At 37.7% G+C, this 13,839-nt stretch overlaps 2 protein-coding genes across 6 annotated transcripts; one reads left to right on the forward strand and one right to left on the reverse strand.

Moving 5' to 3' along the window:
• Positions 1-166: 166 nt before the first annotated feature.
• Positions 167-5,570, forward strand: LOC311074079 (uncharacterized protein). Of its 2 annotated transcripts, XM_084100369.1 has the most exons (4): positions 167-478; positions 2,050-2,203; positions 2,609-2,810; positions 2,893-5,570. In XM_084100369.1, exons 2-4 carry the CDS (start codon positions 2,099-2,101, stop codon positions 4,083-4,085), a joined length of 1,500 nt encoding a protein of 499 aa, XP_083956495.1. In that variant the 5' UTR covers positions 167-478; positions 2,050-2,098; the 3' UTR covers positions 4,086-5,570. The 2 variants fall into 2 exon arrangements, with proteins under 2 accessions (XP_083956495.1, XP_083956496.1); XM_084100370.1 differs by lacking the exon at positions 2,050-2,203 and having other exon boundaries at positions 185-478; positions 2,893-5,095.
• A 303-nt stretch (positions 5,571-5,873) lies between these two features.
• Positions 5,874-13,463, reverse strand: kif17 (kinesin family member 17). Of its 4 annotated transcripts, none has more exons than XM_084101602.1 (15): positions 13,381-13,463; positions 13,021-13,272; positions 12,488-12,634; positions 12,165-12,266; positions 11,893-12,082; positions 11,355-11,807; positions 11,182-11,270; positions 10,718-10,874; positions 10,535-10,626; positions 9,848-9,966; positions 9,131-9,359; positions 7,895-8,153; positions 7,443-7,522; positions 6,646-6,772; positions 5,874-6,538 (listed from the first exon to the last, which is right to left on the reverse strand). In XM_084101602.1, exons 2-15 carry the CDS (start codon positions 13,249-13,251, stop codon positions 6,351-6,353), a joined length of 2,463 nt encoding a protein of 820 aa, XP_083957728.1. In that variant the 5' UTR covers positions 13,252-13,272; positions 13,381-13,463; the 3' UTR covers positions 5,874-6,350. The 4 variants fall into 4 exon arrangements, with proteins under 4 accessions (XP_083957728.1, XP_083957727.1, XP_083957729.1 ...); XM_084101601.1 differs by having other exon boundaries at positions 13,377-13,461; XM_084101603.1 differs by having other exon boundaries at positions 11,182-11,258; positions 13,021-13,444.
• Positions 13,464-13,839: the final 376 nt, after the last annotated feature.

A 13,839-nucleotide genomic window follows, 5' to 3' on the forward strand; every position in this document is an offset into this window, starting at 1 on the left:
GATAAAGAAGTAAATGTTAAAACCTCTCAATAGTCTGTATATAGATGGTGTGAAAACATAATGAATCTGTCAGTGAAACAGGATCAAATCAGTTCCAGTTGACGGGGATTAAATTAATGTTATTTTAAGAAACCCCTAATAACGCGATTAACTAGGATTTGCAGGTGATCCTCTTGACACGTTCAGTCATCATGTGTTTGTCATTACAGTCGTGTGCAGAGAAGTCGTATATGTAAATAAGTGTGTATTGACGCATCTTTTTCCCCCCCGCCGTATCTAAAGATTTTGATTTTGAGACGAACGTTAGTTTTATTGTCTGTTCTCTAATTGGCTGCTGTAGGAGAAAACGAAAATGATTGGTCGAATATTTCCCTATGTACAGTAGGCTACTGACGTACAGTAGCCTACCTGACAGTGACACTGACACTGTAGAACGTGAACCTGCTGAGCTGCTATCTAACTCGTTTCTGCACTAAAGGTAAGCTTTTAATAAGCCATGTTTCAGGCTTCATATATTTATTTCTGTGTATGAGTATTCTTAAGATTTTAATTAAAGGGGTTGGCAAATAAGGAATTTTAAGCAGAGAAGAATATAAATTAATTTTGCAATTGTAAAATAATGTACTGAAATGTATCAAATAAAATACAATTTAATTTATAGCACTTGCTCTTATTTTTTCAAGTTGTTCAGCAATATTGATTATTTACTTAAAGGGATAGTTCACACAAAAATGTAAATTCTGTCATCATTTACTCACACTCAAGCTGTTTCAAACCTGTGTGAAATTCTTTCTTCTGCTGAACACAAAATATATTTTGAAGAATGTCGGTAACCAGACAGTTGATGGACCCCACTGACTTCCATAGTAGGTAAAACAAATACTATGGAAGTTAATGGGGTCCATCAACTGTCTGGTTACCGACATTCTTCAAAATATCTTCTTTTGTGTTCAGTTGAAGAGAGAAACTCATACAGGTTTAGGAACAGCATAAGGGTGAGTAAATGATGATGGAATTTACATTTTTGTATGATGTCTTTCCCAAGTGTTTTTTTTTACCCAAGTGTTAAAACACTGTGAATTTATTTCCAGTGTAGTCTCTTACAGTGAGAGTTTCACACACCCTTAGACCAGATAACATTGTGTGCTGTATTGTGTAATACAGTCATATACCCTGTAAAGTCATGAAATTTATTAGTGTTATGATCATAGATATGAATTCTCTAGAGCTACATAAAATACATTATGGTGTGTCAAAGTGCATATTTGTGTTACAATTACAAAAAGAACCAAGCATCCGATTAACAACCACATTAGAAAAAGGTTAGTGGGTTTATTATGTCGGTAAAAATGGACCTTGCTTTTACAGCCATTGAGATATGATTCACTGATTACAGTTAAATTATTACAGCGCTTAAATATAATGTTAATTTGTGGGATCTGAAAACAAGTATGTCCTACAATACTGATGATAGCTTTATTCTTTATCTAACTACAACTGCCCCTTTCTTCTATCCACAAAGAAAACCTGTTTGCTTTTAATTTTGCATGATATCACACAATATACACCATCACTGAAATAAAAAAATGCTTTATCATCATCCACGTCATATTCAAATTTACAACAGTGAGAGCGTTTTACGTAACAACTAATAAAGTAAAGTGTATTGACATAGTTCTTTCTGATCTTTTTTTATAAGCTGTAATAAATTAAACCATTTCTACTAAATGTCAAAGAATTAAACATGATGAGATGAATTTCTTTTTTATCTTTATCTTTAAACAAACCGATGATTCATTGTCTTCCATTCATGCCGGACTTGATCCAACAAAAGAAGCTCAGTGTAACGTCTGCTGTAATCTCATTCAGTATCATCTGATCATTTAATATACTGTACACAGAAATAATTGCTGCTGGCTCTTTTAAATTCATGACCTTTTTGGTATATGATTGTTTTTAATTGATTGTTCTACAATTGCTCTACCAAACTTTTCCAAAGGATGCATATCCAGACACTAAATTTGCATTTTTTATTTATTCTATTTTTAGGTGCAATGCAGTTTCATCAACACTTTTAAAGAACTTTTCATAATTTGCAATGCCGATACGTGATTTGTCGCAAGATGGCAATGTTCATGACACAGTGGGTGAGATTGACAGTAATGGCAGCTGTGACAGTGTGGTCAGCTTCAACTCATGCTTTGTAAGACATACTTTTATTTTATTAATTTGAAGACATGCTGTATATATTATAAGATACATTGTTTTGATGCGTATATATCTAGAAGTTGTGGATGAAACATTGCTAAAGTGATAGTTGACCCAAAAATCTGTTCTGGGGAAAACAACAGAATATATTTTTTACAAACTGGGGAGGTTTTTTCTGTCCATGCAATGAAAGGCAAAGGGGTTCAATGTTATTTTGGACACCACTGACTTTCATTGTTTAGACAAGTCACATCCCTCACAGATGAAATACAGGTTTGGGATGGCATGACAGTGAATAAATGAAAATTTCCATTTTGGGTGAACTATCCTTTTACACCTCACACTCATCACACATATTATGACCCAGTCACAAATTTCATGTGAGCAATTTTTGTTTCAGAGTGATGAAAGTCTGGAGTATCTCTCTGCTGAGGAGAAGGCTTGTCTCATGTACCTAGAGGAGACCATTCAGTCACTGGATACGGAGGATGACAGCGGCCTGTCCAATGACGAGTCTGAGCAGCTGCCAGCTCGAGGAAACGTGGCTAACAAAGCGGCCCACCTCTCTGCGTCAATAGGACTCAACAAGGTCCCTAGTCAAGGTGCATTAAACAGTAGCTCTTTTAGTATTTCTAACTCCTAACTATTTCTGATAATACACTAAAATACATTTCTTGATTGTAGATGTGCCCAAAAGTCAATTTGAAGGTCCATTGTCATCTAGCAGCTTGGTGCAAAATGAAATTCTGAATTTTATGGTCCCTACACCATTTGTCCTTGCGAACCGTAACTCCCAAATTCAAACCAGACCTGGATTAGCTGCATCCCAGAAAAAGACGGCACCTAAAGTGGCTTCTGGAAGTGCCCAGCTCCATCAAGAAGCTCCACGAGTTCCCTCAGAGGTCAGTGTGGTTATGATACCACCTCCGCATAAAATCAAAAGCAGCAAAGATACAGCGGAAGAACACCAGAATAATGAGCAGCCAGAGAATGTGGCACGTAGAGGACCCCTTTCGTATGAGGCTCTGGTGAAGCTACGCAAGAGTGCATCGATGCGGAAAACCAATGGAACTGAAGCCAAAACCGTAGGACAGCAGGTTTCTACAACTAACGATCTAGTGGGAGACACCTCTGGATCCCAAACTCTTACCCAGAACTCACAGGCTGTGACAAGTAGAGGCTCCAAGCCCACTCCTCCACCTGTGGCCCCTAAACCTAAAATGAAAACCACACACAAAGTCCCAATGAACCAGGAAGAAGCCTCCAACACTAAGACTGACTCAACCATGCCTTGCTCTGGGGTATTGACAGTAGATAAATTAATGAACCCAGAGAAAGTAAGAGTGGAGGCTCTTAGCAAGTTAGGTCTCCTCAAGGAGGACACACAGAACCCAGTCTGTCAACAACTAAAGCATTCCCAATCCCCAGCAAACTTGGAGCAAAACCAGACCACAAGTGAACGTCTTGATCCAAGTATCCCTGCAAGATCTGGAGGACGAATAAACCAGCCAATACAAAGTTGCAGTCCTCTCCACCAGAAGTCTGTGAGCGATCTTGCCACAGCTTCTTCACCTCCGCAAAATGCTGATATGACTTCAACCGGGAAATCTGCCACACTGGAACTCCCTGGGATGGGACTGTCAGGTTCTAACATCACAGTCATAAATCAGGTTTCTAAGAATCAAAAGTCATGTTCCTCTGAAGCAGGGACCAAGAACCACCTTAAAGACACTCAAATAGATGCTAATGAATCAACTGCCAGAAAAGATTCGTTGCACGTATCATCATCTCATTCCAAAAGCCTAAATGTGCCGGTTCCCAGCATCGGAAAAGATCGGAGAGAGGCATTACGAAAGCTTGGATTACTGAAAAAATGAGATTAGTAGTCTGTATGCTCTCCGGTTTTTAAAGACAGCATGAAATGGTCATGAAACAGAAGTTGTGATTGTCTTTTCTTGTCTATTGTGAGTGAAATCAACCAAGAAAAAATGTTGGGTGGGACTTGATTGATTGGATCGTTGTGGTTTGCTATTGCAGCGATCTCATGTTTGACAAGTGCTTTTAAAACATTGATTTGTTTGTTTGAACATCTCAAGCAAAATAGCAACATCCAATGTCGCGAGTTTCGGCATTTGATGGACAAATGGTCCTTACTTTTGAAATTCCGTTTGGTAGCACTATTGGCACAGAAATTTTGGCACTTTTTTAGCACTTTTCACTTTTAGCATTAATTTTAGTTGATTATTTACTGAACCTAAATAATGACGAAAGGTGCGGTCACGTTAGCGAAATTTCAGCGAGATCTCGTGGGCAAAAAGGGTCCATTGTCTTTTGTCAATAGTTTTCAATGTATGTTTACTTTTCCAGGTGAACTTAAGCATATTTAATTTCGAATTGGCTGTAAGTAGATAAGCCTTAAATTACTCTTTGATCTTGCTATTGAAAGCATGCTTTCAGAAAATCTGTCTGTATGAATAAGCCTGTTTTACAAATAAAATGCAGTATGTCCCCTGCACCAGAGACTCTTGAACACGAGGAACCCTGTCTCCCAAAGATCAGCTATCAGTCAAACTCCTCATTTTACATGCCGGCCAGTGAGATCTGACACAGCACTTCGGTGGATTAGTGCATTAACAGACTGGTGTTCATGTTACCTGGCCTCTCAGATTCATCTGTCATTAAAGTTCTTTATCTCGGAATGTGACCTAGTTCATGACTTACACTGAGAATGGTTCCTTCTGTTTGTATTGACTCAGTTAACAGTTGCCCTTTCACGGTTGCTTGTCTAATCGAATACACGCCATAATGCACACGGAAAGCAGCAATAAATTATGACAATGTTTAACCACTTAACACATGAGAATAAAGCAATAATTTCAGCATAAAATGTCTCACTTGGTTTCAGTGTCTGGTTGCTGTGCTCTATGATCAGATAGCAGATATTATGCCTAAACTATATCCATGTCCAAACAATGTGCTTTGCATAACCAATCATTTTAACCTTTCCAGGTGATATGCTTGAGCTTGATAGCAAAAAAAAGTTTAATACCAGTGCAAATAGATCAGTAAAAATACATGGAAAATACAGTACGGTTGGTTGCACTTCATTTTACAGAACATGCACTTACCTAAGAAAGTACTGGGTAATAAGGTAACTACTTGGGTTAAGGTTAGGTTTAGGAGTAGGTTCAGGGTTAGTACCTAGTTATTGTAATTACTATAATAAGTACATGGTATGTACACGGGGAACAGGACTGTAAAATAAAGTACAACCCTACTGTTAAATACATTGTTTTGTACATTGTGAACTTTGTGAGTAGGCTGTTGAAAAACCTATTATTATATTAAATGGTCCTCCGCTTGGCTTCAGTCTGATTGATAGTGCTTTTCACTGAGTGGTTTAATTACAGTGATTACTGTTTGCTGGGCACAGGTCACTATCACTATTGTGTTTTAATCAAGGTTGCATCTTAAGGTCAGATCGAATGATTCATTTACATTAATTTACAAGCAATTATGTCAATATTTTTAGGATTTATCATACCTACTTGTTTTGAGTCTGGCTACAAGAGATGAATCACCAAAAGAAAAAAAAAGAAGGAATTTAAACAACACAAAGCAACATTTGCAACCCATTTTATATTGCTGATGAGATGCATGTTAATATCGGCCCATAGGAACAAGACTTAATTTTATCCATTAAAAAGTCACTTCTATATAAGTGGCTTAGAAAAAATACATAGAAATACTTAGAAACATCCCTAGTGATTAGACATTTTTGTTTGTGGGATAAATCTTAAAAAGATCAGTTGTTCAGGACAAAAATACTTATTTAATAATACAGACAGCAGCATGGGTTTTCAGTGTCAAATAAAAACACTGCAGCAAAAGGTATTATTTCTACTTCAGGTAGTATTAGTTAAAATTCCTATGTTTTAGACAGTGCTTACATTCCATTATGTGACATTTAAAATGAAAAGAAGTTAGGTCACAAAATTACCCTGTATGTCATTAAGCACTAATACAATAAAATATGTCTTTATATATGTACATATGAAATAAAATCAGATAACAGCAGCTTTAAAATATATAAAGCTCTGGACTCTCTTATATATACAAAGGTTTTGTAAAGCCGTGTCCTGTCAGTTGCCCTCAGTTGGGATGAGTGACTTGCTCTTCTTGCGTTTTACTTTGCCGTGTGCAGGTGGGACTCCAAGGGACTCCAAACGGAAGGGCCGCGGAGGGAGAGATTCCACGGTTAGAGGAGACAAACTGGACCCACTGGAGGTCTGGTGGGCTGAACCATTACTGACTGAACCAGAATAATTCACTGAGACAAAATGATTAGAATTAGCAACATTTATAAGCATACCGCAGGTGCATGAGAGAAACAAATTAACATGAATCTGTAAAGTTAATATTACATCAATTTCTTACTTGTGTTTTTAATAGAGTCGCCGGCCAACAGCTGACTGGTCCGTTTTGGCTTGAAGTAGTTAGTGGCGATATGTTGGCTATCACTGCGTTTCAACATTTCCTTGTAGCGATCCTCCTCCACTTCTTGCTAAAAAGAGAGTCATTTGGACATGAGTCAAAGCTATGGATGTTTTTCATTTTCATAAGTAAGATTCTAGGGATATTAAACACTTTTCACACTACACTTGACCCAGGGTTAACATCTTTTTTAAACCCAGTCTGCTTTTAACCCTGGGTTAAGATTAAGAACATTTCAAACATATTTTGTCATTTTTTTATGTGGGTTAAGACCACTTTTTAACCCTAGCATACGCTTTAGCGCTTTTACAGTGCCAACTCTGGATTGTAATTCCAGAGCTATACAGTGTGAACTCCATTAGGGCTAGAATGGTAACAAATCATACACTAAACAATGCTTGCCTCATTAAATATTCATGTGCTTTGTACTTGTTACATAATCTTTTCAGCCAAACAGTACAAAATTTCAAATGGCCAAAGCAAAAATACTGGAGTAATGAAAAGGCAATATTTATATATATTTAAATATATATGCACGCACCTCATAAATATGCAAATAATTAAGGTAACAGGATTGCTTTATTGCAGGTTTAAAATTATCATCAGCTAGCAAGTTCAAGTATAAAAACACAAACATTGAACATGGTACATGAATGTAGTACTGGTATATCTGATTCATTTGTAGTGTATCTGTGTGTAAATGTCAGAAGTCATGTTTGAATAGTGTTAATTCTGAATACCACAAAAGGGTCGACAAGGTCTGAGGCTGAATTCCTGCGTGCTGAGAGTCTGCCAGGGGCAATGGCACCTGAAGGAGGCACTGCAGAGCAAGAAGAGAGAGAATATATAGAATATATACCTTTAAATCACACAAGCAACTGACTGAAACATTTAATTTTTTTTTTTTGTGCACCTGCACATTTCCTTTTTTGGACATGCACAATTTAAAAGCCTGTTCTCCATGATTCATTATTATCGTTACAAAAATAGATTTAGTTTGTAGTTACTGGTGACTAATGATTTGTTTTGAATCATTTTTGGTGCAGAACAATCTCTTTTTTTTAACCTTCTACAATCCCATTAGAAACTAGTATATAAAAGTATAGTATCTAATTTTTTTAATCGATTAAACAAAGATCATCAAGATTCTCAGGAATTTCACACTGCAGCCTTTTTCTTTCCAGCACTTCACCTGCAGGTAAGGTGGTTTTCTGCACCACAACCTCTGGCAGTCTCCAGGTCCCTCCCTCTTCATCCCACACCGCTTCCTTCCGCAGCCGGTCCAGGTTGCTGTAGTTACAGTCCCTTCGCACCAGGGGCGCCATGCGCTCCAAAATTCCTTGAAGGAGCTGGCCTTCCCGCTCTAGACGCCGGATGGTGGCCAGATAATCATCTCTCTCCATCTCAAACTCTGCCTGAAGATCCCTGATCTCCAACTTGGCAGCTTTCAACTGTTCATTACATAAACATATGGTTGGACATTTGAGATTGTTTCTAAAGTTTCTTCTCAACAGCAAAACTAGAAATATAATCTAGAAGTTAAGACAAAAACAATAAGCTTTTTATATGCTTTTTTTTAAAATTGTAGATCATAGATCCTATACATTTACTATTTCAAAACAATATTTAGTCCTGTACACACACACACACATATATATATATATATATATATATATATACAGTACTCTACTTCTGTGTATATTGTACTGCATAAATACTGCGTGTATATTTGTATATTTATATAGTATACATTCTGTATTGTGTGTATATTTGTATTTTGTGTACTTTATATTTATTTGTTTTGTATATTTTTGTTTATTTATGTAATGTCATGCCTTGTAAGTGTACTGTTCGGACCATGTACCAAAGACTTTCACCCATCACTACACTTTTTGTGTTTTGGTAGTGTGACAATAAAGGTGATTTGATTTTGATTTAAAAAATTTTTAGTGCTGGGCAACGATTAATCGCGATTAATCGCATCCAAAATAAAAGTTTGTGTTTACATAATATATGTGTGTGTACTGTGTATAATTATTTACACACATGTATTTATTTAAAAAATATTTACATGTATATACTGTATATATATTTATACATAATTTATATTATATTTAAATATAAATATTTTATATATAAATAACAGTTTTCTTAAATATATACATGCATGTGTGTGTATTTATATATACAAAATAATTATACACAGTACACACCCATTTATTATGTAAACACAAACTTTTATTTTGGATGCGATTAATCGCTGCCCAGCACTAATTTTTATATATACTGTAAATAATACAAATCAATATGCAATTGCTAATTTGTTTCCACAACTTTCATGTGACATAATTTCTGAAAAACGGCATGTTAAGTAACAGTGGAATGTTGAGTGAATACTAAACACTATCCTAGTACTAAAAGCTCTAACCTTCTTCTGTGTGTTCTCCAGGTGTCTGCTTTTGGCATGAACTTCCTCCTGGATGGAATCGTATACGTTCAGCAGAACGCTGTCGCTGTCCTCACTGCTCTGGCTCAGAGCTTCGATTAGCTGCTTCTTCCTCTGGTCAGCCAGAGTCTTCCTCTGTCTGAGTCTCTGCTTCAGTTCCTCGTTCCTCACCTGCTCTCCACCCACAAACTCCTGCTCCAGCTGCTGCAGCCTTTAGGCCAACAAAATATAACAGAGGCAGCATTTAAGTTCATTTTGGACCAAGCAAAATGCCATGAGGCGATATGTGCCCCCTCAGTTTCCATTTGTTTCATTTTGAGCCCTCAAGAATTCCCTCAAATTCATGTGTCGGCTTTGGTGTGGACTATATCTTTATAGTTATAATTCCTTATGTGAACAGGCCTTAACTCTATTTGAGTGTCACTGTATTACATCCAGAAAAAAAAAAAAAACATGCGACCAAATTACATTTATTTCAAAGATTTCAAAGTCAGTCATTGCAAAATTGGCTGATGTTAGTTCTGAGAAAAGACCTAATATCATTTGTCTGCAGATAGCACAGATTTTTTTTGTTATGTAACATTCATACATTTTTAAGTGTTCAAATACTTTTTGGTGCCTTTGTGCACTAAATTAATAGGGATGCGCCATAGCATTTGCTCCAATTCTTGACCACAAATGGCTATCTGAGCATCTCACCTTTCTAAAACATGCTTCTGGTCCAGTTGATCTGGTGTGGTGACCACAACTGTAGCTAAAACCGAACTCACGCCACTGGGAGCTCCTTTAACACTGGCAGCAGCAGAAGACGGACTCTCCTACACAAAAAAAGAGTCGTTTAGATTTGTGAGATTCAAAAAATCACTTGGCTGAATTATTGTTTATGCTGTCACAATTTATCCGCATATATACATACACTCACATATAGTGATATATACTATAGAGCAAAATGCCTGAATTTTATTTTGTTGCAAAATGTAACTGTATTATCGCCCAGCTCTTTATATAAAGTATAAGTATGACCAACTTTATCCGCATATAGTATACTGCTCCAACCGAAATAAAGCACACTTTGAACCAGCTAATCAAGGTCTTACTTGGCATACTAGAAACTTCCAGGCAGGTGTGTTGAGGCCAGGAGCTAAACTCTACAGAACCGAGTTTGCACACCCATGTACTAGAGCATATCTTAACTGATTGATTGTTAGTATTGTCACAAAATGTTAACCATATTATCGCCCAGCTCTAATCTGATAAATGTGACTAGATATTAGGATATTCTAAGCATTAACATCATGATTTTCTGTGAAGCTGCTTTGAAACAGTGTGACGCCATATAAATAAATTTGACTTGACTTTTACTTGTTTTAGGCAAAATCAAAGCACCTCGGGAACTTCGTGGTCAACATTCGCCTGTTCTTGTGTGGCCACAGGTGCAGTGACGGGCTCTTCTTTAGGATGGTCCACACGAGGGCCTTCTGTTTAAGGAGAGATACCAAGACAATTCGACCAGATCAAGACGATATAGAACCTAAAGCTGTACCGAAAGAAAACTAGTTTCAACATTACCAGTGGTGTGTATTCGACTAGCTCTGGACCTCTCCAGAGAAGAGAGTCTGGTCTCGTATGATGTTCTCAAGGCAGCAATGTCCTCCTGGAGTTTGACTTTGGACTCTTGTTCGGCATCATACTCGGCCTGCAGCCTCGCTAGTTTCTTCTCATATTCCTAGATTTACATTTACATGTGCATTTATGAATTTGGCAGACACTTATCCAAAGCAACTTGCTTTCTGTGGGAATTGAACCCATGACCTTTGCAATGCTAGCGCCATGCTATGCTATACAGGAAAAAAATTGCAAATAATGCATGAGTTAGTGCTTAAGTATTTCTGTTGACAATGAGAAAACCAATCAACACATTAAAATAGAAAGTTTCCTCAAAAATTCTTCAAGATCTTTCGAGATGAAGGCCTCATCCTAGTGCAGAAACAACAACTTTAAAACTCTTCCATTGACTTTATACCAGTACACACCTCTTTTATACTGTCGCTCTCTGATGTGTTGCTCTGGGGTCGCAACAGAACAGCTGGAAGATCTCCTGAATTCTGACCTGCCAAACATGCTGTTAACAGACAAAAATAAGCCGAAATTGCGCTCTTTCACTATTCAAACAGATTCAAATTTACACAAATGTTGTGTTTCTTACAACTGAGGTTGGCAGACGCCAGCTGCCCAGAGATTAATGCTCGCAACTTCTTGATTTCCTCCTGATACTCGCGCAGGAGGGCATCTTTTGGGTCCTCGTTGATGACCGGGCGGTTTTGGATGCTCTTGGCGCGGTTTGCGTAGCGTAGAGTACTGATGCTCTCTTCGTAATTGTTGTCGGCAGGTGAGAGACAGGCTACCATGAGGGTACGTGTGTTTCCGCCCAGAGAGTCTTGAAGCAAACGAGTGAGCTTGGAATCACGAAACGGGATGTACTTGGAACGACCGTCCACCAACGCAGATATAACATTGCCAAGGGCTGAAAGAGACAAGTTGATCTTGGTGGCTTCTTGAAGGCGATCTCCAGTAGCACCGGTTTTCGACTGTCGTTCACTCCCTGCAAGGTCCACGAGATTGAGCTTTCCAGCACGCAGATGTTCTTTACCTGCAGCATCTAAACTCATATGAAGATTACAGAGATGTTGCATATAGATTTATTCATGCAGAACTCAGTTAAAATGTGTGACTGAGACACAAACCTGTGTTGCAGGTCTCCATGTGAATGGTGAATATGGAGTGTGAACGAGATGAATCTTTGTTCATGAGTGTGAATCCCACAGAGCGATTCCTCCAGCCCTGATCCATGATCCGCTCACATTCCCCAACGCTGTGCACCGTGTGCATGGACAGATCCCGTACATACACACCACGCTCAGGATGCTCCTTCAGCTAAAACACACAGAGCATTGAGACATTCAGCCCATTTTGGCTAATATACCATGGGCTTTGAGTGATCAGTGGAGAGACGTACTTCCATCTTCTGTTTGGTGTCTTTTGCCAAAAGATCTCTGATTTCCTCCTTGTAAATTTCCAGGTAAGAGGCCCGTACAAGGAATTTTGTGTTCTCTGCACACTAAATAGAAAAGTTCAGGTTAAATGTCACTTAAAAACTTTAGCACAATGAATATATAGTATTTCGGCTCTAAACATTTTACTAACCAAACTTTTGAATGTTAGTGTATTTATAATATTTTACTTTGTCATTCATATTGAATATTATGTCAGTGAATATTAGGTTTTATACTATGATGGCATCCTATCTATATAAAATCACATGATATGCAAATTGGTTACCTGGATTGTCTCAAAGATGTGCTCAAAAGATCTAGGGATGATTCCCCTCTGGGAAAGAGGATCTAGAACACCTTGCATAGTAAACGACTTGCCACTCCCTGTTTGTCCATAAGCAAAAATTGTCCCATTGTAGCCCTCAGTTACACCCTGTTTATAAAATAACAATATATTTTACACTGATTAGTACATGATGCAAAAACAGACAGACAGACAAGATAGATAGATAGATAGATAGATAGATAGATAGATAGATAGATAGATAGATAGATAGATAGATAGATAGATAGAAATTCATATTTAGTGTCTAAATCGCCCAACTTACACGTGCATCTAGTAAATAACCAATTATAGGAAGGGTTGTAGTTTACTTCCGTGACTAATTTAAACTCTATGGTGTTGTGTTTCAGATAAGGGACAGCAGGTTTCAGATTACCCATATGCAGTATATGGACATGAACACTGGAAAGTAATTGGCCCTGGAAGATCTAGCTGTCACACTGACCACCAATCACACACACAAAAATCAATATTACCTCCACCAGGGGATATGCGATCTCGTTGTAGATCTGCTCAGTGGAATGGTTCATATAATAAGCCCCATCAAACGTGAATTGTTTGGGTGGCTCTTCCGATGCTCCAGGTTTCTCAATGAAGCATTGACAGTGACTGCTGTCAATGGAAACCACCATCTTACAGTTCAGCGCCTTCTCTCTGTCGTTCAGTGGTCGACATCTGACCACCACCTTCACGGATTCAGATGCCATCTGGACGGATGCTTACGTTATCTGCTGAACAGAAATGGACATTTCTCTCTAAAGATCAGACTGCAGGGTGTCATGGTCATCTCATGAAGACAAGCAGCTCTTCTGTTATTAGGAAAGACGCTTACGAACACTGTCATCCGGTCCAGGTTCCGTCAAGACCCGTTTGAGGTCAGGCTGCGGTTCGTGACAACAAATAAAGCAGCGTGTTTCTCTTGCTGAGGCTTTCGGCGTTGCCAGTGCCTAGCAACTCCAAACTTGAGAGCGCCCCCAATGACATGCGTACTGAATATTGTTTATTATTTTCATAAAGTATAATAAATAAAGCCAGCATGCATCAATAAATATGTTCATTTATTTTGTGCATAAAATAAATGTTTTTAAACCAGTAAGACCATTATTTTCATAAAAATTAAGCACAAAATATTCCACAAAATTCGCAGTATACTTTAACATATATGTAAGAACCATTCCGTCGGAACATTTCCCCCACATTAAAACTAAACTAAAACTATTAATCTAAAACCATAAAATACAAAATGTCATTAGTTAACATATATTATCAAACAACTTTACAAGTTATTAATATAG

The sequence above is a fragment of the Abramis brama genome, assembly GCF_963993115.1.
Source record: "Abramis brama genome assembly, chromosome: 23".
Taxonomy (NCBI): Eukaryota; Metazoa; Chordata; class Actinopteri; order Cypriniformes; family Leuciscidae; genus Abramis; species Abramis brama.